General features: G+C 39.3%; 4 protein-coding genes across 4 annotated transcripts in view; 2 read left to right on the top strand and 2 right to left on the bottom strand.

Annotated features, from left to right (window-relative positions):
* LOC146470448 (uncharacterized) overlaps nt 1-7,109 on the top strand; it is an 18,930-nt gene extending 11,821 nt beyond the window's left edge. The window contains exons 3-6 of the mRNA XM_085122531.1: nt 1,394-1,675; nt 3,188-3,223; nt 3,851-4,013; nt 5,203-7,109. Coding sequence (XP_084978657.1) covers nt 1,394-1,675; nt 3,188-3,223; nt 3,851-4,013; nt 5,203-5,512 — 791 coding nt within the window. The 3' untranslated portion in view covers nt 5,513-7,109. The remainder of the gene's footprint in view (nt 1-1,393; nt 1,676-3,187; nt 3,224-3,850; nt 4,014-5,202) is intronic.
* On the bottom strand, nt 5,985-14,709 carry LOC146470447 (BTB/POZ domain-containing protein 10-like). The gene is made up of 8 exons (XM_085122530.1): nt 14,155-14,709; nt 12,632-12,728; nt 12,031-12,151; nt 11,219-11,316; nt 10,645-10,744; nt 9,433-9,543; nt 8,634-8,690; nt 5,985-8,292 (listed from the first exon to the last, which is right to left on the bottom strand). Exons 1-8 carry the CDS (start codon nt 14,532-14,534, stop codon nt 8,078-8,080), a joined length of 1,179 nt encoding a protein of 392 aa, XP_084978656.1. The 5' UTR covers nt 14,535-14,709; the 3' UTR covers nt 5,985-8,077.
* A 1,785-nt stretch (nt 14,710-16,494) lies between these two features.
* Nucleotides 16,495-19,117, top strand: LOC146470446 (dnaJ homolog subfamily B member 6-B-like). The gene has a single exon (XM_085122589.1). The coding sequence runs from the start codon at nt 16,599-16,601 to the stop codon at nt 17,352-17,354; it is 756 nt and encodes a 251-aa protein (XP_084978715.1). The 5' UTR covers nt 16,495-16,598; the 3' UTR covers nt 17,355-19,117.
* On the bottom strand, nt 19,065-24,657 carry LOC146470445 (uncharacterized). The gene is made up of 7 exons (XM_085122587.1): nt 24,051-24,657; nt 23,592-23,710; nt 22,713-22,782; nt 22,060-22,170; nt 21,293-21,481; nt 20,369-20,479; nt 19,065-20,123 (listed from the first exon to the last, which is right to left on the bottom strand). The coding sequence occupies exons 1-7, from the start codon at nt 24,222-24,224 to the stop codon at nt 19,941-19,943; spliced, it is 957 nt and encodes a 318-aa protein (XP_084978713.1). The 5' UTR covers nt 24,225-24,657; the 3' UTR covers nt 19,065-19,940.
* Nucleotides 24,658-24,662: the final 5 nt, after the last annotated feature.

Genomic DNA, 24,662 nt, shown 5'->3' with positions numbered 1-24,662 from the left:
GTTTTCCTTACTAAATCTCCTTTTTTTTTTTTTTTTTTTTTTTTTTTTTTTTTTTCTGTTCTCGTTGCATCTTAAACTCCCTAATCAGTCCGTGTTTTGAGTGACGGGGGGAGGAGGGGGGGGGGGGTAGTTTTGTTTAACTATTTCCCTAAGCCCCCTCAGTTGTTTTAGCCTTGCTACGGGCCTGGCTTTGAAGGTCATATCCCTCCTATCTCGACCAATAGGAGCCATTATTTTTATTATACGGTAGTTAAAATGTATGTTGTAAACATCAAAGCTTCAAGCTTACGTGACAAAACCGAAAGGTAGTCTGGGAAGAACGAGATATAACGACATCACAAACGTGTTTCGTATGTTTTCCTTCTTTTAAGACATGTGGAAACGGGGCACTGTGGTGAAGTAGCAAATAAAATAGGTCTCTTAAAAGACTTATCAGGGAGAAAGGTGACAAAACAGGGAGGAGGGAGAAACGGTCGAAAAAATTAGGGAGGAGGGAGAAAAAAAGGGAAAAAATAGGGAGAAAAGAAATTTAACTGCCCGTTCCTCTCCCCTCTTTTGTCATCAGTTATTCTGTTTTCACTCGATGGTATCTTCTATTATACAAATTGGTGTTTTTGCACGGTTCAGGTTCATGACTATATGCGAGAATAAAAATACCATGGTACTAACATGGCACCCCTAACTAACTACTGCTAGGCCTCGGTGTCCACAAAATACGAAAGTCCGAAACTGATTTAAAAAAGGATTTGATCCGGCAGACTCTAAAGTTATATATATGATCGTCCTCTACAGCACAATAAACTGTGCGACAGATGTAAAACTGCTAAGCAGCTGTTATTTGAAGATAAGATTTTTTCCACAGACTCGAGCTCAAACGCTTCAAGGCACTCTTCTTAACAAAGTACTCCACACGTTACTCAGCAGTTGGTTGGATTGATGTCAGGGGTTGCCGTACAAATTTTCTCGGCCCAAGGTGTAGAAATTCACTAATGTTTAGTTTTAATTTATAAACAGAGTTCACAAAGAAATTTGGCCACCGTAAAATTACTTTCTCAAATCTCGCCCGGTTGATCGGAAAACTAAACATTCGTTTCCACTTCCCTACAGACGCAACAGCCCCCTCGACGTAAAAATTCACTGTCCGAGAACTAGAGCAGTACTTTCTGTTTCCGAATGCGCCGTTCGTTTATAATTTTAGTATTCACGTTGCCTTTTCAGATTTAAGCTGATTTAAAACTAAAAATATTAAACTTAAGCCTCAAAAGACCCATCTTTCTTGGTATGACCAAATGTAGTCCTCATGTGCGATTATTATGGTTAATTCTGAGGTCTCTACGAATCTTTTGGTGTAATATGAAAGGTATTGGTGGTAATTGCTGAACTCATCTTTCAGATATCTATGTCCGAACCTTGGTTGAAAGTCCTTTTAACATACAACTTGGTGGCAAAGGCGTTTTGAAGGTTAAGAAATCCGATGGCGGGATTTTGTGGTGGATACACCAAGGAAATCTGGTGCGCGGTCAAGATAGTCACTATAAGTTCCTGGATACCCAAGGTTCAACAGGAAACGAACTAGAAATTTCCAACGCAGGAATAGAGCAGGGCGGATTTTATGAAGTTGTGCTGAAAGAAGCTGGCTGCGAGATACGAAACGTCATTGACGTACAGATAGTAGGTTAGTTGAGCAGCCTCCCCCAAGAGGGGGGGGGGGGGTACTCTAAACATTTTTGGTTGGGAATGTGCCGCTGTGACTCTGAAACCCTTACCCTAAATCACACCAAGTTCAGCTGCATTTTGCAACCCTATATTAGACTAAAGAACAAAAATCCCTACCCTATCCAAGGATCGTATTTTCCAGAAGCTCGGTCACTATCACAGTCCAACCAAAATAGAAACTTCTGCGTGTACAACAACAACTAAAATTTAAGAGTAAATTCCCGGGAAACCTAGTCTGGACTAAATTGTTCTAGCAATTGATCAGTTTCCTGGAAAATGATACCCTATTCTAGAACAAATCTCTCTTATTTCTATACCCTATCTCAATTTAAACTGCTTGGAAAACATACCCTTCACAGCGGCACATACCCATATAGCATATATATGGAAGTATCCTCCCCCTCTCCCCACAACCGGGTTGAACAGCCAATGCTTATGTCAACTGGTTATTAATTGTCCTTTTATAATGGTAACAAATATTTATTTGCATTCTGATTATGATAATAAACAGTATTGGATATGGAATTTTGTTCAAAAACAAAAAAATGACCAAAGAATTTGAGAGCAATCATTCAGAGCAAGACCCGTTATTTCATTACTTTTCGGAAATTCAGTCAATCAAAACTAAATTACACATATAACTGTAAGTTATTTTGCTACCCCGGCAAAGTACGCTGGGAAACATGCAATATTCTTCTTTGGATACATTTAAGCGTCTACTGTTTTTTTTTTCTACAAACTAGACAGGTTTTTTTGAATGGGCGAGGTAAATTAAATCGCTTTCAAGCACTTATCCATCCGCTTTCAAACACCCACCCAGGCGTGGTGGGTACGTTAAGCGTGGCTCGGATCATCAGTATAGCTGCGCAAGGGCGCAGGCGCAATTAAACATTAAGCTCAGTATAAGGGACTTTTTATTGAAAACAAACAATAGCACCACAAGAATAAGAATTATTGAACGTTAAAAAAATAGACACATTCAGTCTTCTTGTCAGCCGGATTTCACTGGGAATCACCGAGATATAAACACAAGAGTAAAGAAGACAGGCAGAAAATTCCTGTTCTAATGACTGTGGTTTAAATTGTCAAAAGAAGAGCCTTCATCCTATTAAAGGCTGTGCTTGAATCACTAGTGACCAGCAGATCCTCCTATTAAAGTGTTGTTGGTTTCCATATGATGGCCAATATTCGCTTTATCACTAAAAGAAAGATCGGTGTAACATGTAACTATGTAACATGACAAGAGGTGCGCATATGTTGCAGTTATTTGCAACGGCTGCACCGGAGTGTTAGCGCTCTCATTTAAACCTGATTCGCTCTGACGAAGGGCTAGCGCTCAAAACCTCTTTACGGTGGCCAAATTACATTATCAATTACATTCGTTTCCAGTCCCACCGACGTAGCAACACAGTTTGACTTTCTCTTTTTGGGCGGCGGCATCTAATTTTCGTTCCTCTCATCTCCGTTTTAGTGGAAGGGGAGAATAACACCATGGCGGATTTAACAGGTGAGTGGCATGTTGGCTGCATCTTAGCATGGAACGTAGATGAAATGACAAAAATCACAAGACAATTTCTATTAATTTACGTGTTACGTTTCCTAGCAACCATAGGTACTAATCAGTAAGGATTGGTTTACTGACTCTGTCAGCTCAAGCACCTTTAAGCTAACGGAGAAATCGACTGATTAAAAGAAAACAACAAACTTTAGCAGCAGCAACACCAAACACACACACACACAAACGAATGTGGAGGATGAGAACATATCGTATTCTCGCAAATGTCTCTTCTGACTGATTGCCCATGGCTGCTTTCCAACTGCGGTCCCCGCACCTATCCTCCCAACTCCGCGCCTGTCGTAATAGGGTACTATAAGCTACTTTATGAAAAAAGCAAAGCTGATTTCACGGTTCCAATATTTCGAAATACACAGCCTTTCTTCTTCAGGGTATCAAAGGAAAGGTATAAGCTACTATAAGCTGCCATAGCTTGCTACGCCATGATATGTGAATCTTCCATGTGCCGTTCAACGTAACACGCGGGTACAAAACAATTGTACTCATAGAAGTCTGAAATAGTAAAAGTGAGGCCACAAATGCCAGAATTAAACCAAATATCGTTTTCTAAATTTTCAGAAGATGACAAGTTATGGGGCTTCATTGACTACAAATACCTGAAGGTTTTCAGCGGAGATTTCACCGGCCAGTGGTACATTGCACCCGCTATCCTTGGACCCATAATCATCTTATTTCTTGTGTTTATCATTTGCGTGATAAGGAATGCACGAACTCGACGACCGTAAGTTTGCATTCTTCATTTAACAATGGGGCATAGGGGAGGGGGGAGTTAGGGGTACAGGCCCGGCATAAGAAGGTCGAAGCTAGAGGTGGAAAACGGGCCTTTCACTTGGTTTGTCACCATCCTCAGTATCAGAAGCTCATCTTCGTCTATCCATAATTTATAGCGATATAGCTGTGAATTGGTGAGGGTGGGTCCCGGTTGGAGGGGGAACTGGGTTCTCATATAATGGCTAGGCATCTAGGCAATTAGACAGTGGCAACGTTTTGGCTGGTTTGAGGCACACTGGTAGTCACATATCAGCAGTTTTTAAAATCGTTTGGTAAATGGTTTTGCTGACCGGATGCATTTCTGACATTCCAAGAAATTCACTGTGATTGTACACTTCAGTCGAACCTCCCATAAGCGACAAGCCAAAGTGCATGGAAAGGAGGTCGCCACACACAAATTCACAGGTAATGGATACCTTCCCACAACAGTCAGCTGTCATGCAACGGCAGCCACGTTCCTTAATTCAGCCAAGCCATTCATTCACAGAACGGACTACCTCAAGTGACAAATGTCTCTGCATAGTGTTTAAGGGAAAGTGGGAAGGTTATTGTGTCTCTGATAATCCTTGACTTGTTAGTGTTTTCTCCACCGCGTCCGCTAAGTATGTTGACGTCTTTGCAGCTTAACGCTTTTCCACCTTAAAGTCTTCAACGATGTCTTTAATTTCATGGCGTTGGTGTAACGTACATTTTGAAACCGGGGGCGTATCACTTGTAGCCTGCGAACGCAGACGTATTTCCGGCTGTCAAGATTCTCTCCGCCGATTCTCCGGAGAGAATCTCGACAGCCGGAAATACGTCTGCGTTCGCAGGCTATATCACTTGGGGAATGTCGACTAATATATTTCATTTGGGACAAATTTGCGTCTCGTTACGCATTTCGACCAATCGCAGGCAAGCAAATCTCTTAGATCGGTTATAATCGGAGTTATTGGCAAGTGGGCGCTTTAGGCTAAAGGTATCGCTTGGTCCTTCAAGGAGATTAAACTTTATAACTCAGTATATACATTTCTTTGTAATTCTCCCCACCGTCAGGTTTCATAAACCTTCCGTTTTCCTCCCCCCTTATTCCACTTTTTGGCTATTTCTACCCCTCCAATCTACGCGCGCGATTAAAACTCCTTATTAATTACGTTTAGATCGAAAAAAGATGAAAGCGACAAAGAACCCGCAGTCACGCATGTGGTGTTTCAGGAAGAACCTATATACACCATGCAAGACCAGGTGTATCATCCTGCCGCTGACCCAACCTATGACATCGAACCTGTGGCTTCAAGCCATCCCCACTCCTCCACCCTGGGTGGGTACGGGAACATGTCCATGTATGGTACTGGCATGTCCAATTACGAGTCTTTGATTGGTCCGCCTGTGCCACCACCCACTCCAGGATTAAAAGGGACTTACGGCGCCATAAGCGACGATGAGTTCTTTAGCGACGATTACGAATAAAGTGCTGTGAATTAACCACTTTGGGTGGAACTTTGTAATGCTTCCATAACGTGAACAGACCTATCTTAAAATTCTAGAAGAAATTGAATATAAACCACGAGATACTTGTAACCTGAATGATGTATTTACTTGTAAGTATTAAATGTACAAAGGGCGGCCGAAAATCACTAAATTGGTGCATTTTATCTAATTTGACACCCAGTCCTCTCCCTTTCGTTCAATAAATCGTGCTATGTTAACCGACCCCGAAGACCTCGCTCGGCACGGCTAGAGTTCTTGCTCCACCACGCAGAGCACTTGGTCGTTTTTATATCACAGGGCACTAGTAGCTCGTCTCCACGCGTAATCCAACGAGACAGTGTTCTCCCAAGTTCGTCCAACACGGACAACGCTTTTGTATAAACGCCTGTTTACTTCGAAAGTGGTAACCGTTAATTGGTAACCCTTTTATTAAAATCAACACTTCACAATATAATTGGCAAAATTTATTTTGCACGCTTAATTTCATTTCTTAACCGTCCTTTAAACACAATTATAATTTTTTGTAATATGATTGATAAAAAAAGGCGATTTTTTTCTCCTAAATATATTTGCTTGTGTCTTGAACTATATGGTAAGCGCAATTTTAACAATCAAAGAGAAATCGGTTAAACGATTTCAGAATGAGGATTTGCCACTTGTACGCGATTCTAAACAAGTTACCTCTTGCCACAGAGTAAGTCTTAAGATGCAAAAAGAGCTTAAAAGAACGCGATTAACAACTTCAAGATCTAGTTGCGCAACATCCAGTAAATTTTCTTTCTGGAGTACTTAACCTAACGTGTCCTTTTAATCGATGAAGCTAATTCTGGTACGCAATAACCTGTATAATTTAATTCGTTCTATCTAACGCAACAAACACTTAAAGACAAACGGCAGCTTTGTCTCTGACACAAACATGCTAATAGGGAATATTTGGCATCTTTGAAGCAGCGCTTAATGCCCGGGTTAATATCCAATGCATTAGCTAAGCATTACGAGCAATAACTGCATATTATAATTCAACAAAGCATTATTTTTCACCAACTTACTTTTGGAAAAGCCTCGCATGAATTCACACTTAATCTTAAGTGCTACCAATTGCAAAGTAACTGCTTACTTGTGTAGTTATGTCATAGTTTCCTTTATAATTCATCGAAGAAATTTTGGCCTCTGTCATAACAATAACCTTCAATAAACCTTAAGCTTCTTCTTTACTTCAAATTTCCACGCCAAGCACAAAGAAGAGCCAACCAATATGTCACCACTTGTTCTTTTTAAACCTTTTTAAAGAGGCATTGTCAGCATAAGAAGATATTTTCATGTACCATTCTCCGTCCTCAGAATGAGACACGGAATTACCAACAAGCCTCTTACGAAATCCTTACCAGTACTTCAGCGTGATAGAGAGGACCAGCAGATACAAACAACATGAATCCAAATAAACATTTCTATTCTTGTCCTTCTCTCGGCGGCCAGACTATCACGTAGGACCCAGTTGTAAAAGAGCTGATAAACACTAATCCACGCTTAAAACGTTAACCCTGGTTCAAATTTCTCTCGTTCAAAAGCATTCACAGCTACAATAATTTTACTTTAAGTTTAAAAGTAGTCAAAGTCAAAACCTTGGGCAAAATAGGACACGGGATCCACATTTTAACACATATGATTATTATGGTAAGCTATAAAAACGGACTCGAAGTTTAAAATTACCTCAAGCACAGTTGTTAAAAGCACGATGGAAGGGAAAGTGTCACCGAGATTTAGTGTCATTCTCGTGGTATTTCTGTCTTCGGATAATAGGACTAGTGTCCAAATTCTTCATCTCAAGACGTTTGTGTATTAGCAGAATATTAATACCACCCAAGTGTACTAAAACTGTCACGATTGTCTCTGCTCACAGATGGACTGGGTCGGAATCGATTGCAACTTGAAAAAGGTTTTAGTAAGTTAGGCTGACTTTTTTCAAGTTATTGTATTTTCGTCTCCAAAATATACTAGAACAGATCATGAGTTGGCCTGTTCAAGAATGCAGTTGATTTCTTTCTCCAGGTGTTCTAGAACTGCGTTGCAACTTAGCTAAAGTACTGTTGCACCATTTTTACCAAAAGGTCAAAATCCCTATGACATTTTCCCTTTAAGCTAACTCACAGACGATGTGAACTCTGATTCCAGTTTAATTACAGTATAACTAATCAATAGGGATTGTTCTCGGGGATTTTTATACTTTAGTTTTGACTTCGACTTTTTCCTTCCCTTTACCTTAAAATTCCTTTTACAAACACCTTTACCTCTTTACCCACTTTTTACCTCGGTTAACTTTCAATGGTGGATTAGCGTCAATCGGCCTTCGAACAACCTGTTTCTGGACTAGCTTTATCTTGTTTTCAAAAACACCAGGCGCTGAATTTTACTCTTTCAAATGGAAAGCGCCAAATTATCGTTACAGCAACACTAGTTTAACCTCAAGTACTTTTAATGAGGCATGATAACCAAGCTCCTGTAGAACCAGATCACCGCACAGTCTCGCTCTTTCTTATCCACCTATCACTCAATGTCTTCTGGATCAGCTCCCAGAATAGCTGCAGGGGGGTGGGGTCCGGCACCCGCTGCTGCTAAGGCGGCGGGCTCATCCACAGCTTCCACCAATCCGGGAGTGCCAGTTTTGGTCTTGACGCACTGGAAATCAACATGCCGGCTTTTGCTTTCTTCCTTCTCCCACGACATGCGCACAAAAGGCCGTTGAACGTAGTTGTATATCACTGGGTGGAGATGGCATAATGTGGTAAGGAACAGAGCACAACTCTCAAGAAAAGGATCTATTGTGACTTTAACAACACGCAAACTTTGTATAGTTAAAGGATGAAACACTCGTACAAGTGTTTGCTATAGCTTCTCAAACCATTACAAACTTATTCTTGAAAAAATTCAAAGCAAAAGTTCATCCAATTTTACAAACTTCCGTTTCCCTAAGGTAGTGATTTCCTTTGTTTTCTGTTTATGAGTAATATTAATAGGTTTAAAAAGAGGATCAACAAAAATGCAACTTCGGGAAAATAAATTTTGAACACGAACAAGATGTCAGATACTAAAACAGTCTCACCTTCAGGCCTCCCGCCATTGGGTCTTTGTTTGATCTTCTCCTTATGAGTGGGGTAACCTGAAAACGAAGATGCGTAAGTCACAGATTAATAAACGAAGACCACTTACAACTAACGAATGTTTGGTTTCATCAACAGAGATGATAAGGTCATTCGGCCACCCTAAAGAGATTCGAGAACTGACGTTTCGAGGCTAACGCTCCAAACGTCAGCACTCGAATCGGTGGCCAATTTAGCTTTAATATCAATTCCGTTGATAAACCAGACATTCGTTTCTACTCTCCTTATCCATGTGGCGGCTAAGGGCCTGTGGTTTGGGCATCAGTTGTGTTGTTTCCTTAGATGAGACACCTGATAAAACGCCTTTTTCTCTCCCGCAACCAAGGGTGTAAATCCGTACAGTTAATCCATAAGGGAAGCCCGACGAAATGACAAAACCAGTGGACTATGGGACCTAGGTTACCAGTATTTTAAAAGGTGTGGGGCATGCTTCATCCTCATGCATGTCCCAACGATTTAAAAACTGTTGGAACTACGATGTGTTCATTTCCCATGCTTGGACTTTTGGTAGGAGATCAGGAAATCAAAACCCGTCATGTTTATTCTGGATGCAAATACAATCAGCATGCAAACAAACACAAAAACAACAATGCTTTCGCAGTTCACAATGCCAGTTTCTCAATGTTTAAGAACATGTCACAATCACCCTTTTATTATTCAATTTCTGCTCTTTATCATTTTAAACTAAACGACCAAATCGTATGTACAACACAGTAATTTTGTTTGGTAAATTCTAACTACCTTCTATTCCTAGTCTGATCTTCTTGAGGCCTCTTTCTTTGAGAACTTCTTTAGCAACATCACGGTTTTCAAAGTACTTGAAGAAGCGATACAAAGATGTGGAATAAACAACTGAAACACAAAAAAAGACAATGCATTGACAAGATATCGAAGAGATCATGAAGCAATGCTTGATACACAATGTAATGTAAAAATGTAAAATTCCCTGAATATGAGACAAAACTTAGAAATTTGCTTGTTGCTTAATAGACCAATTTTGGTATATTAAAATTCTAGCTTGGCTACAAGGCTAACAATAATAAAACAAAAGAAATTAAATATTCGTATCTGAGCCTCAATGTTATTTCTTTTGTTTTATTCCCCTAAGCCTTGAAGCCAAGAACGAATTTTAATACAATCGAAATTGGTCTATTCTCTGACTTTTCCCTTAAGGATTATGCCTTCTTTGGCTACTGTACATACATACAGCACATCTAGGGACAGTCATTTCTTTAAAGTGCCCCTGGGACGAAAATTTCATTTTCCCTCTTTTTGCATTTTCGTGTAGAATATGACCTTCTTACTCATGTTACCAAATTTCAATCCTTTACGGCGATTGGAAGTTTGTTTTTTTTTCAGCTTTTTATTTGAGATTTCACGGCCGCCATTACTTGGCCTTGTTCCGGAAATTAAGGCTCAAATTACAGGAAGTGACGTCATTGGCTCAACACGAAAAATTCCACATAGCTAATTTTCATATGGATTCTACTTCATAAACTGTATTCTGCTGTTATTTAGTTCGCAACAGCACAATACAGTTTATGAAGTAGAATCCATATGAAAATTAGCCATGTGGAATTTTTCGTGTTGAGCCAATGACGTCACTTCCCATAATTTGAGCCTTAACTTCCGGAACAAGGCCAAGTAATGGCTGCCGTGAAATCTCGAATAAAAAGCTAAAATAAAAATACTTCCAATCGCCATAAAGGATTGAAATTTGGTAACATGAGTAAGAAGGTCATATTCTACACGAAAATGCAAAAAGATGGAAAATGAAATTTTCGTCCCAGGGGCACTTTAAGGAAGGCGACTCCTAATTATTCAAAGGTATTTTTGCGCGATTTACATGACCATGCGGGAAAAGTAGATCTTAGCAGGGTTTAGTGGAATTCGTAAACAAAATTAGGAGGCACTGTGATAGTGGCTGAGTTGTAGATGGAACTAATGCCTTACTGTGTGTGTATTCCTCTCCCATGCTTGGGGGATACTCTTCGTCCCAGTCTACAACATCATCGTCAGTGAGAATAACTATGTGGCATTCTCTGTCACCTTTCTGCAAACATAAAAACACTGCATTACAACACTGTCCCACACAGCATCAAACTGAATGGTTCAGTAAAGTTGCTGCCACACCTGACTTTCTATGTCATTGAAGGGCTGAGAGCGCAACTGACCCAAAAGACTTTTCAGATTGCTTTTTGGTTGTTCAGGAAATGTTGTTCCAATTTTTATCCACTGCTTTATGCTTGGTTTTGTGATAAAATGGAAATCTTGCCCATAATCATAGGTTTTTATCACAAACGAAGTGAAAACCAGCGGATTAAACATTGAAGCAATGTTTATTCCTGTCAAAGGAATTCAAGACCACTTGTGAAAACCCTGATGAATCTGAGCTTAAAAAAACAAAAAGCAATCTGGAAAGTGATTTGGATCAGTTACGCCCTTGAGCAGCCCTTGCCCTGAAGACAGTTTTTCTTGACACAAATTATTTTGTATCAGAGCTCAGTGGTTACAACAGAAAATTCACCTTAGCAGAAGATACCATGACAGGAAGGATGTACTCCTCCACAAAATACTGGAACTGGTTTTTGGCCCCATCGTTAGAGAGTTCATGAAGAAGATCCCCTGTTATAAATACAACAATATTTTCATTCCCATCAATACTTTTCAAACCCTATGTTTTGAGAATCTGAGAAAGCAACAACAACCTCGCCACGAACAACCTACTAACTCTTACAACACACTACAGGCGAATGCTTAGTGATTTTGACCACTAAAAGCTACAGTGTGTGCCCTAAACAGGGCAAGATTGGAAGGCAATTTTTCTGTTTTTTTTTTTTTTACAATTCTCACAAGATTCACCCATCTTAAAATCTTAAAACAAGCCCTTCAAAAAAAAGGTAGACCTGCCTCAACAGTTTTGTCTAGCATAAGATTGTTAATTCTCTTGTTCTCTGAGTACAAAAGTACAAGTTACTACTATGCTGCTTATTCATTACAGTGCAACAAACTCAACCGGGGCCACCCAACATTGATCAGCCAATCACAAGTCACGTTTACAACAAAGGAGTCTGGCTTTGGTAGTTTTTAAACCAATCAAAAATGAGAACATTTCTTTAAATTTCAAAGTGTTGGTTTTTTCAGTGGCCCCGGTTGAGTTTGTTGCACTGTAACAGTGGCAAATCTAGACCTGCATGTAAGTGGGGGGCCCATTCAAATGCTTGTCTAGCTTCTCCTTGTGAATTGAAATATCTTGGCACCTCAGCCCTGCGGGCCTTGGTATTGGCGGAAAAATGCCCCTTCCATAGCTCTGCCACTGATTCATTTTTATTTACTCACTTAAATTCTGACATCTGATGACTTGAGCATTAAATGGTATGAGTAGGTAGTCACATGCTTCCCTAAGTTCTGGGATTTGAATACTGGGTGCACAGTTAATCACTCCAGTTTTGTAGTAGTCCTGGAAAAGAAATCAACAGCATTAGTTATCAAAGGAAACATTTCATGAAAACTGCAAAGGCTATACATGTAGTAAACTGTACTCAATTGATGTAGTATTCAAAATGGCATGTATGAGCATGCGACAAAGAAAAAAACTCTCAACATCTGAAGACAGTCAATTACTCCTCCTATGCATTTACAGACTCATGGTGAGCAAGCTTGTTTACTTATGTTCACATGTGGCAAGCACGTAACAAGTATACATGCAATAACTATTCTTCAAGTCTTCATACAATCAGAGACTGAAAAAATTGAACTTGATTTGGACCATTGACCCTCTGATCTTCCAACTAAAATTCCAACTGAAAGTCTGAATGTTATTAAACCGCTACACTGCACCACCACTTTGGTTCATAACTATTATGATATATAGGTACGTCCCTCAAACTTCTAAGATCAGGAATGTTTAACACATCCAAGGAAGATGGTTGAGACTTACCAGTATACACTTGAATACATTAGCAGAAATGCCTCTGGCTACTTCATATTCTCCTTTATCATTCCTTGTTGTATATTCCATTGTTGAACCAAACATTCTGAAATTCAACAATCAGAAAGAAAGCTGCAAAACCTGTTATTAAAATATTTGTGCCTTCATAGTTAGGCCTTGACTTTAAAGGAAGGGGTTCACAGTTCTGCGCATGTCCATGAATCAAAATACTTTTTCACCTTTACTCGCTATGACCCAAGCCTGTTTAATTTTATTTGTTGTTTATGAACCATTCAAAAGGGAATAGGTAACTTGGGTGGTAATTGCGTTATTTCGCATGCAAGTAACAGCTACTGTAAACACATCGACCATGGAATAAATCCTAGGGGTCCACTCAATTCAATATCGACAATTTATGAGTACAATCCACTAGCATTTTCTGTGAATTTTGGTCATCAGTCATTTTGCTTGGACTAATATTATTGTAGAATGTGATTACTGAAGTACATGTGAGTGAGATTTTTAAGGCCATAAAATTAATAAGAAAGATAAAAAAGCATTTAGATTCACGCACATGCGCTGAAATGTGAACCCCTCCCTTTAAAAGAACATGCATCAGAGTAGCAGCCAAACTACGGGCTCTTTTCAAACAGTGGGTTTCCACTGGATGCCCTTCTGGCTCTTAACCTTGGGTGACAGCCTTCTGGCTTTCCAGTTCCTGTAGTCTCCTTGGCAGCCGTTGTTTGGGCTCGTCACGCAACGTGCTTCCTCCCCCACCAACAAAAGCAGCCATTGGTGAGGGAGGGAGTGCATTGCAGGACAAGCCCAAATGAAGGCTGCGAAGGAGACTACAGAAACTGGGACCTGGACTTCATCAGGCGATGGTGAGACTGGCTGTGTATCAAATGGGTAGCTAGCACTGCTGTTGGTGGTTTTGCACATTTTGAACCTCTCTCTATTATAACTTTGTATAAAGGGAAATGTCATAGGGAAATGTCATAGGGCTGACGGACCTCTAGTTTTTCCTTTTCAAGATGCTGTTTTATAATTTTATTTTCCTCATCTTGAATAAGTGTTATGTTATGTTGTGATATCAAGGATTTTGATCCTTGCTGTAAGACAACGTCCTGTTCCCTCAGGAGTCTGACTCCTAACACCTTTCATGACACATTGACAAGACTGATAAATGTTGATCATTCCACACCATCTACCTCGCCCATAAAAATGTTTAAAAGAAAATCAGGCACTGCTATATAGTTATTTAAGAGTGGATAACAAATTAGCACCTAGCATTAACAAAATTAAATTTGTTGCTGTATAATCTATACAAAGCCCTCTAATTTTTAAAATTGCCCACTCTTTGAAAACTGGGAACAAGCGAAATGGTTAACACAAAGAGCAACAACAAGTAGTAGAGATTAAGAAGTGGCAAGAAAAGTTAAAAATAATCATATCAACTTACAAGCTTAGCTAATAAGCTTATGCCAAATCTCATTTTGAATTTCATTTATTTCAACAAAACAGCACCCTACCTTCCAAGCATGGTGTTTGGATGAACAGTAAACAACGACCGTTCAACGACAAAACGAGTATCGTCGACAACAAGGGTAATTTTATCCGTGGAGTAATCAACAACTTGAGCATTCCTTGGCAAAACTTGACTCACGATTTTGTTTCGTTGCTTTTGGATGATGGGAGGAGAATGAGTCTCTTTGCGAAGATTATGTTCCATTCTGTTTCGAGCAGTAGTCTTTTGTGGTTCTGAATAGCCTCTTACAAGATGCCTGGGGAAATCTCTGGGTGGAATATCTAACGGCACGTACGCGTTCAACTCCTCTAGCTCGCTGTCGGTGGAGTCGTCCTGTTCGCCTCCATTACCGTCAACATTTTCTTCTCTGTTATTATTTTCCATCGACTTCTTCACCAACGGCTTTCATAGATAACAGGCAAGTGTGATAGACCATACAAACAAGACAAATCTACAGTTTCAAACGAGAAAAATAGACCACAGATGCACTGAACCCAGCTTAGAGAATTTCGCGAGTAAGCTAGGCTGATAAAATTTCTCTTCAACATATTTCGTCTCCAGGGTCTTCTCTGTTTTCAACATGGCGGTTAGTTTTCAGGCTCCCCAAGCGCTCCCTGGTAGGTTTGAGAAGGGAGGGGTGGCAGAAATGACTACTGTTTTCGCCTGTTTTTATTATTTATTTATTTATTTATTTATTTATTTATTTATTTTTTAAAGCTTTTTTGTGGGTCAGGGTAGCGCTTTGCAATAAATGTTTTTCTCATATGTTGGTTTCTCCAGATAAATTTTACCATGCAGGGACCCATATATTAAGGCATAATCAGATAGCTCCTGGTTTGAGTGATTTCACTCATGGATCATGCCTTCCTGTCAGTGGCTGTCAATCATTAAAGAAGGCCTGCTGACAAGGCATTTTAAACTTGTTGTATATACCAAACTAAAAAATATATATATATACCAGTATGCCTAAAAGTTGCCTGAGATATTTAGGTTTGGACTTTCAAAAAACCCATATACCATACCCATACTATACCGTACCATACCACCATACCAGAACCGTGTATCATGTCATGCCATATATATATATCATACGATACCATGCCACACTGTACCAGGCCATGCCATGCCATACCATGCATATCATACCATACTATACCAGGAGCTTATGACCTCCTGACTATACCAAATAATACCATACCACGCCATATGGTGTGGTATGGTATGCCATTACCATATCATACCATGCCACGCCATACCATGCATACCATACCAAGCCATGCCATATTACTTTGATCGATACCATACCATCAGGCATACCATACCATACCATGCCATGCCATAACACACTGTGCCATAACATTTTATAACTTTTATTTAGACATGATTGGTTTTAATTTTGTTGGAATGCTTACATGCGCATGTAAACAAAGGTTAGAAAATCCACACGTAAATTGCAAATGTGACTAGCCTAGCATCATTAGCTTAGATGATTCCTCACTGCCCGAGTGTAGCGAGGTCAATAAATTTGTCAGGCCGAATTAGGCCCAAGTGGAGCTAATTAAGCCGCGCAAAATCGAGTGAAAAATAAATTTATATACATCATTGAAGGTGTCCATGCTGATGCGTGGCAACAGTGCAAACGGAGTTTGAATGACGTCAGGCAAAGGGAAGGTTGCTAGGCAGCAACAGGTTGGAAGACAGGCTGGTGTCAGATGCAATTCATGTTTATTCATTGAGGGCTGAACGTGTTTACGTATTCATCGAGCAGTGAAAAATGTTTACTATCGGTGAAACACGACCAAATTGTGATGCAGACGAACCATAGGAGGACGACAAGGGACAAGACAGATTCGCCGAGGGAGATTAAGCAACGAAACTCAGTGCAAGCAACGAAGATCAGGAAACCACAGAGCAAAGTCAAAAGACAACATCACTTCGAATCAACTGTCCACCCAGCCCTAGCTTCGCGAGGTTTTGCGAGTCACGTATTTCTAGTTAGATAAGGGGGTTGGTTTCTAAAGAAACTGTAGTGCTGCGTTGTTGGGGGATGGAAACGAATGCTTGGGGTTATCAACAGAGTTGATAAAGTAATTTGGCTACCAGCTTTGATAATTAAGTGATTTTGAGTGCTGACGTTTGGAAGTTTGTTTCCACTTAAAATAAATAAATAAATAAATGAATAAATAAATAAATAAATAAATAAATAAACAAACTGTCTTTGTTTTCTGTCCAGGACTGCAAATGAACGAGTGATACCTACAAGTAGGTAAGTTTTTCTGTGCCACAACGGGACAGGCTTGGTTAACCTGTGGTCAGACTCTTTCGTATTATGACGTCACATGCTATTTTCGAATTTCGTAAGTCTTCGCTTTCTCGATATTTAGCCGTTGCAGTTTTCGTCCTAATCCATAGTGAAATGTGAATTTCGTCACGTCTTTGGTTGCTAAAATGTCTGAAGATTATTATGAAATACTACAAGTTCCAAAAACAGCGACACAAGACGACATAAGGAAGGGCTATCGACGGCAAGCGTTACGATGGCACCCGGACAAAAATCCCGACAACAAAGAAGCGGCCGAGGAGAGGTTCAAACTTGTATCAGAGGCTTACGAGGTCCTTTCTAACAAAGATAAACGCGAAATATACGATAAGTATGGGAAAGAGGGACTGTCGGCTAGCCCAAGGCGAAACGAAGATAGCCAATTCGCTGCGACCTTCCAAACGTTTCCTTCTAGTTTCTTCCGCGACCCAGAGGAAGTTTTCAGGGAATTCTTTGGTGCATCTTCTTTCGATGATATTTTCCAGATGGCGTTTCAAACCTTCGGGGCCTTTCAAGATTTTGATTCCAGTGAAAATACTTCCAGGAGGCGGAACAGAGGGCGAAATTCAGACTTCTTCCAAGCAAATGCTTTCGAGGATCCGTTTTCTAACCGGATCTTTCTAGACGAGTCTGATTTCGGTGTCAATAACAGATTCGGAGAGGATTTCTTCAATGGCCACGAAGATCAAGCGTTTGTCCCAAGGAACAGACGGGGAAATCGTCGAGATAATCGAAGGAGCTCTGAAACTCAAACTCGAAACAACTTTCCAAACTTTTACGATCCCTTCGCGGGTTTTGGAGATTTCGATAGGGCGTTTGACCATTTTGCAGACATGGAGAGGCACATGATGGCGACAATGCAACGGGTTTTTGGCAGGTTTTAGTTGGCGTAGAAACTTAGACGAGAGGCCAACATTACTGCAGGTATACGTATTACCAAAGGACAGTTTATTGCTAACGTGCCTTGAAACGTTTGTCTAACAATAGTCTGAAGAACACGTTCTATTTAGGGCCTCTGAGATACAACACCAAACGGCACTGTTAAGCCAGGAATTTTAAATTAATAATAAGTTTTGAAGGGCGTAGGATTTATGTATGAACTGGAATATTCCTCTTTGAAGTAGAGGAGTAATTTATGGTTTGACAGTTACTTGGCTTGATGGACAGTGGGAAATGTTCACTGGTGTCACTAGGAAAGTTGACAAATTTCCTCTTTGAAGAAAAGTGAAACTGTGCAATCGCATGACAAATTTCCTCTTTGAAGAAAAGTGAAACTGTGCAATCGCATTGACTTCTCAAAAAACTTACAAACCTATCTGTGAATTGAGTTTAGAGCATTAAATTTTGGTACTTCATGTCTTTTGTACACAAATTGAAGCTAAATGGACTTTTGTTATTGCACTGACGTTGCAATAGATAAACATCCCCTCTCTTTGCCCGCACCCCCTACATCCCAACTAAAATGGAAACAGAACCTGTTTTGGATGGCCAGAAAGAAATGCACTGCACCATATATAGTTCATGGAAATTGAATGGTTATTAGGATGGTTACATTTGAGTGTCTCGTTTTTTAACGTTACTGTGTGTCTAAGTTCAGGGAGGAAATTTTTTAAATAATTTTTCATTTTTATCTATAGAAATAAACTTTCCAGTAAGATCTTACAAACAAAAGCTTTTTTTGAAAAGGAGTGAATAGTTGCCGAGAAATTGGGATGTAAGCGATTTTCACCAGAAGCAAAACTTTAGTTTAATTGACAGCATAACATAACATAATATTTTATTCAGGAAATCAACTAATCAATAAAACACTTCCTGAAAGGCATATTGATGCTGATGCAACCATCTGTTCAAATTATCGTGGGAACAGTAAACATAAACAACTGTTGTTTATGCTGTAGCTGCCATTAGGCTTAAGCCAATGCCTTTATTTACAAACCTAAACAAAGCCTTTCAAATTAAATGCCAGGCTGATGCTAACTTTTCTTTACCCATTGGCACAAGGTTTTTGTTGGGCTTAGGTCTCAGTAATGAATGTTATCTTGCAGCGGAGATCTTTAGACATGTACCAAGACACTCATTGCTGGAAAGATTCTAGTTATATCTCTCTGTGATGTTTTAGTCACTTGACAGCTATAATTTAGTAAAACTACAAAATATATGCAAAGAAACTTCTCTTATATGAGTGCAAATTTACTGTCAGGATTTAGGGTAACAGAGTGATATATTTAGTTAGTATAAAACATACCGCAATAAGTACAGTCGACTCCCAATAACTCGAACCCTCGCTAACTCGAACCTCGCACTAACTCAAACCAATTTTCCTTTCCTTTCAGGTTATTTCCTATATAATTTTACCCTTGATAACTTGAACTCCCGATAACTCATCCCTTTTTCAATTTCCCATGAAGGTTCAAGTTATCAGGGGTCGACTATATGTTAATTAAGTGTGCTTTTGATTGCTCCAGAGGGCCAGAAAAGTGTTGAATTTTATTTTGTTGACATTAAAATCATTTGATCATAGTTGGTGATAATAAAATAACAGGCCAATAAGAAAAGAAAAAAAATTAATATATGAAGGTGTAATACACTTGTAGTCTGATTGTGGATTACATCATTTATTGAGAATAAAAGCAGTTTCACAATGATACATTTTATGAGCCAGGTTTTACGTATACATATATTACATTAAATTTATAAAAGATACTTGTAAAACAAAATATTTGCCAGCTGTGTAGCACTCGTTAAAAGTTACAGTGTACATTATTATATAAAAGTTGGGGAAATGGTGAAGAAGTGCCAAAAATTTCAAGAAATTCCAGATGTTTTGAGCTTAGCCCTTCATCAGTGGAAGTCAAGTGTCTATGCTACATGCACACTTAGTCTGTTTTCTTTGAGTTTCACTTTCAATTACAAGTGCTCATACATGTGGTGTGTAATAATATTACCCTCCAAATAGCTTTTGCACAGCCAACTGCTCTGCTCAGCCGGCTATAGGCTAAGTGGGCTAAAATCGGAGGGGATATTCTGCAAGATTAAGCAGGATAATTGCATAAGCACGGTTTTATTGCAGAAAAGTTGGAGACGATCCTCTGAGATTGTTACTTGTTTAAAGCACTCTGCCATTTTTCACCCTGACACACGAACTTACGTATAAATAATCGCAGTACATCATATGGGGTAGTGTTGCAATGTGTGTTGAATAATAAATGCAAATGTTCTTCTTTTGTATTAGGTGATGAGTGAACCTTCCATTGTCTATATATGAAGTTGATATAAATATTGTGTTGTAAACTTGATTGTTTTATGATAGTTATTGTACATTGACTATTATTTTCCTGTGATCATTTCACTCACATCTCAGCATGAATTGGGTAATTTAATGCACTATTGACATGTACCAAAAAAGTACCAAACATTTTGGAATAGATGAATCTGTACATATTTGATTAAATGCCGGTCAATTGTTCACTTCAGAAGCTAAAAGTACCCTTCATAATTTGTTGGACATATTTCCCGCATTTGATTGGGGGGTATTTGTTTGAGCCATCTAGGCAAGTGATCTTTGCTTTCCAGTCAGGATCATAAAAGAATGCAACAGAACGTCTTGGAGTGTGCCTCTTGAGTTCCTCTTCTGGGATAATGACTCTGTGAACCTGTACCAATACAAGATTGGTGGTTAGTTTCTTAGAGGATAGCTTCTACTGGTATGAGAGAACTACTGTATGTAGTGTTGATATTTTCTTAACTTTGTTGTTTAAACAGTGAAGTATAAAAGTTCAATTGAGAAGACCGGAAGGGGATACTTCCTACTGACAGGTTATGTGGATGTGCTGCTGGATTTGGGTCGTATTTTCTCAACTGGGCTGACTATATATATATAACTACTATATATACATACAGTAGAGACAAACTTGTCTGCGGTCCATCTTTGCATCAAGTCAGCTATGTTAACGATTATCGTCTCTGGGATTGGGGTTGCAGAAACAAACTTCTTCTCCCTGTTGACTACCTGTAAATGGTGTCCAAATATATGTAGATGTATTATTTTACGACTTAATTTGCATCATAAGAAATATCAAATCTTGTGATATTTAAGACTTGGTGATTTACTCACTGACAAGCTAATATTGCATAAGACTTTCCAACAGGCTTCTGCATTTCAGTCAAATGATCAGAAAGACAACTGTTGTGTGACTGCTTGCTTTCTGGGCGTTGCATTGTTTGTCTTGTTTCCTTTAATGATCGTACAAGAATCCACACATAGTCTCTTGATCAACACACGTGGTTGTGGGGGTATTTAATGCATGTGGATACTGACCAGCAAACTAATATGCTAGGAAAACCTTAGAACAAAATATCAGACCTAAACAACCCATCCGGGCAAGGGGGGAGAAGTGTTATGCTCCTCGTTGCTTCAGGCTGGCAAGAATAAATCACTGAGGTATTCAGATTGTTCAAAGAGTGCGACTGTACCTATAACCTTTTCTTTCAGGATGCATAAAACTGTATTAAATAGGAACAGAATATTGAAATGTCCTGCACACTAATTCTGTTGGGCAGGTAAAGCTATCAAAATATTAATGTGAGTAACTTCCAGAAAATATCCATACTGCCCCCCCCCCCCCCCCCCATGAAAGGTTTTTTTATTTTGCAGCCCCTCCCCCTCCCCCCCCCCCCCCCCACCAGGAAATTCCACTATGTTTAGCTTCATGCTTTGGTTCTAAAATTTTGGCTTTTAGGCCCCCCTCCCCCTAGGAATTTCTGATGACCTTCCTTGGGGTGGGTATGGAACTTTTTTTTTAAAACTGCACAAATCAGTTACCTCCAGACCTCCTGCATTATCTTGAAACAGAAGAGTTATCCCTCCATAATCTGTGTGTTCACCGCATCGTATCTGCCCAGGCTTGATGTGGCCGATATCAGTTATTCTTGGGTAGTAGTTAAAGCGCAGGAGAGCTGTGCCCCACTCTGTACCAACCTCTTTATAATAACTCTTAAAGGTATCTGCTGGCTAAAGGGAAATTCCATGATTATATATAGACGTTTGTGCACAATTACCAAGTAAATATGAATTATATTTGCAGCCATGCATAAAAAATTCTTTTTATCAGCACTGGATCTTGCAGGATACCTTCACCTCTTTTGGTCAGATTTTGTCAAAGAACATTAAGATGGAGCCTGGCTGATAGGCCAGTAATTTTTTAAATCCTGAAACATCTCCAATCTGAGTTCCTTATGGAGTTCTGCTTCTTCCAATGAATTGTGCATAATTATAATAAGCTATGGGCAGCCTATCTGAGACCAATGCTTATTTCGCCAAAAATATCATTATTAAAACTGAATTATAAAATAATTATTAATTAATATGAATCACCACTTGCAATATTGTTTATTTGAAGTTTTCACAGTTAATAGGGAAAAACTGGCCGCTATGTTATAAAAGCAAGGTTCATTACTTTAGAGACTGGACCTATTCAGTAGAACAATATTTATTTACCTTTACCAACTAGCTAGTTTAACTTAATATAAGAACCACCTTTTATAGTTAGAGACTAAGTTTGCAAGTTGTTTTATTAAAATTCAGCTTACCAGTCCTAAACCAAGAGCCATTGCACACAATACTCTATCGCCAAGACAACTTAGTAAATCAAAAAGTGTCTTAACTGCAGGCTGAAGTTCAGGAACTTCTGTGGGCCAGCGCTGCAATATTAAAGAGTGTTTCAAATTATAACATGGTATGACTGATCCAAAAAGATAGATTGTATAGTTCCAGAAAATATCCATACCCACCCTATGGAAGGTTATCGGAAATTCCTATGGGGATTAGGGGGTGGGGGGGGGGGAGGTAAAAGTCAAAATTTTAGAAGCAAAGTATGAAGTTAAACTGGCATTTCCTGGGGGCTCAGATGAGGTACAGGGGGGGGGGGGGGAGGAAACGAAAAACCTTTGGTGGGGGGAGTATGGATATTTTCTCAAACTGTACATTATTTCCTAAATCTAGTTTTAACCTATATTTAAAAAAAAATTGTAGTGTAGAACAATCCTGAGTCTTGAATTGTCTTTGAAATCTGCTTGTCGCTGTTAATATTTTATTCCACTTATGATTACTGTTACACCCCACATCTGGCCCTTAAAAGTTCTGGATTGTTGCATCCCAAACTCTTCTTTGGATGTGTGAAAGGAGATCAATATTACACTAAGTACTATTTGATTATGTTAATGAATATTATAAAATCTCTTACAAATTTCTTGTTGTCAAAAGCCCCAGTATCAAAGGATTCCTTGAGGTCGCCTGGGTTTGTTGGATCAGTGCTGGGAGACAAAAATATGGTATATTAAATCATTATTAGTTTTAGTTATTTAATAACTTTAAATTTATTATAGCTAATATTCCTTCTTATGAAAGCTTATATTAACCTTTTGATTTAATTGATATAGTGTACATGATACACAGCAATGTCTACTTTTCTTCTTCTTTTCAGTTTTTGAAATTCATGTCAGTAAAGCAGTTATGGTTTTTGTATGCATTTTTGTGCATCACCTGTTAGACATTTACAGAAACTATAAAAAAAGAAAACAGGGAGAAGTGTTGAACCAGTCAGTTTGGGGGAGGAGTGGGTGGGTTGATTTGGGCCATTTGGGAGAGGAGGAGTGGCTTGATAATGAGGGTGGGGGTGGGGGAGTTTGCACAAAAGAAAAAAATCTCCAGGTGTTGGATCTCTGGCTCAAACGATTGAAGTGTACACACCCTCCCAGAGAAGGATGGTGGATAGGGATCATTATGGCTAAATGTTACAATGTCGTAAGTCTTCAGCATATTATCACTATTGGTTTTAAGCAAGCAATGCCCCTTCCACAGACAGTCACCCACTGCAAACTAGAAATTGCAGGTTTTATAGCCAAATTTGTAAACCGACAGGGGATGGCATAGGCTAAAAATAAAGTGCTGTTAAACTCTAACACGACGTTTTAAATCTCATCTCGGAAGGTTCTGGGTGTTTTGTTGGTTTGTTTTTGTTGTTACGTTGTGATGTTTAAAAGTGGTAACCACAAGTGGGAAGGGGGTGCCAGCCCTCCCTTTACTGCCCCTGTTGGTACTCTGAGTGGCTTAATTAGCTTACATTTCTCTTCCCAAAGCTTCCCAACCATTGGCATCTAGTTCCCCCTTTTTTCTATACTTATGTTTGATGTCTTTACTGAGGGTGAAGAATTTGTCCATAACAGCGAATGTTTCCTCAACCTATCCGGAGAAAGAAATGGACAAAAAAAAAAGAATTTTTTTCAAGATTCTTTTACATGCAAACATAAAATCTTCTGTTCGCAGTATATCGTCATCGTTGATTTAAGATATTTTTAAACCTTTTAACAAAAGGCAATTTAGGGCGCGATAATATGCAGCCAAGGTCGTAAGGCAATTAAAGTTTGTGAACTCGAGTAGCTATAAAAACGGAGTCGGTAACGCGAATTTTGCTGGCGACTAAGGTTTTTTCTTTTCATCCGAAACATTGAATATTCACCAATAAATTAATAATGCTGAGATGAGGATTTTGAAGAGCAAACAGCTCAGGCTGCAGTATTACCTTCCCTTGAGTGATTCCATGATTCCTCAGATAAACAAATCCAACCGTACTAAAAGCTTCGTGAATTTGTCTGGCGATGGCTTGCACTCTATCGTCAGAAGGTGATGGAAGAGTTTTGTGTTCTATGCTCATGGCAGAAAAGTCCACCACAGGTATTCCAGAAACTGTTTCCATCTTCTCGAACCCACGGAAATATTGAAATCTTTTGGGAAAGACCTTATCAGAAAGCAGCTGACGCGGCAAATGCAATGAAAGCGAATGTGACGTGAGGTCACGCTTCAAAACAATCACGCTATTTTTGGAATTTACGAGGGAGAGGTACTCAGTAAAGTCACGCAAATCATCGTGCGGGCCGGAAAAACATTGCAAATGTTATTTTCATGCATAACCTGGTTATAACTAAGACAAATTAAAGCAAGTACAATTCGTTTCGGCGATACTTCTCTTGTAGAAGAGGTCGAACAAACTAATCACGACCCTTCCCACACCTACTCTGTAGAAAACTGATTCAAAACCCATCGTTGCATCGAGAGTGATATTCAGTGAGGGAAGAAACTTTCCAGCCAGTCCTTTACTTTGCCGATGCAGTTTGTTGACGAAGTGTGCCACAAA

Source organism: Pavona decussata, unplaced genomic scaffold, assembly GCF_977016875.1.
Source record: "Pavona decussata unplaced genomic scaffold, jaPavDecu1.1 SCAFFOLD_114, whole genome shotgun sequence".
NCBI lineage: Eukaryota > Metazoa > Cnidaria > Anthozoa > Scleractinia > Agariciidae > Pavona > Pavona decussata.
Note: the sequence above shows the minus strand (reverse complement) of the source record. Positions and strands in the feature narration are given on the sequence as shown.

Coding starts and splice junctions, on each gene's coding strand:
- LOC146470447 (XM_085122530.1), bottom strand. CDS start 14,534: ATGGAAAATAATAACAGAGAAGAAAATGTTGACGGTAATGGAGGCGAA. Junction 12,152..12,631: donor ATGTATTCAAGTGTATACTG/GTAAGTCTCAAC, acceptor TTTCTTTTCCAG/GACTACTACAAAACTGGAGT. Junction 10,745..11,218: donor TCATGGTATCTTCTGCTAAG/GTGAATTTTCTG, acceptor TTATGTTTGCAG/AAAGGTGACAGAGAATGCCA.
- LOC146470446 (XM_085122589.1), top strand. CDS start 16,599: ATGTCTGAAGATTATTATGAAATACTACAAGTTCCAAAAACAGCGACA.
- LOC146470445 (XM_085122587.1), bottom strand. CDS start 24,224: ATGGAAACAGTTTCTGGAATACCTGTGGTGGACTTTTCTGCCATGAGC. Junction 22,783..23,591: donor GAAGCTTTGGGAAGAGAAAT/GTAAGCTAATTA, acceptor TTTGTCTCCCAG/CACTGATCCAACAAACCCAG. Junction 20,480..21,292: donor ATAATGCAGGAGGTCTGGAG/GTAACTGATTTG, acceptor CACCATTTACAG/GTAGTCAACAGGGAGAAGAA.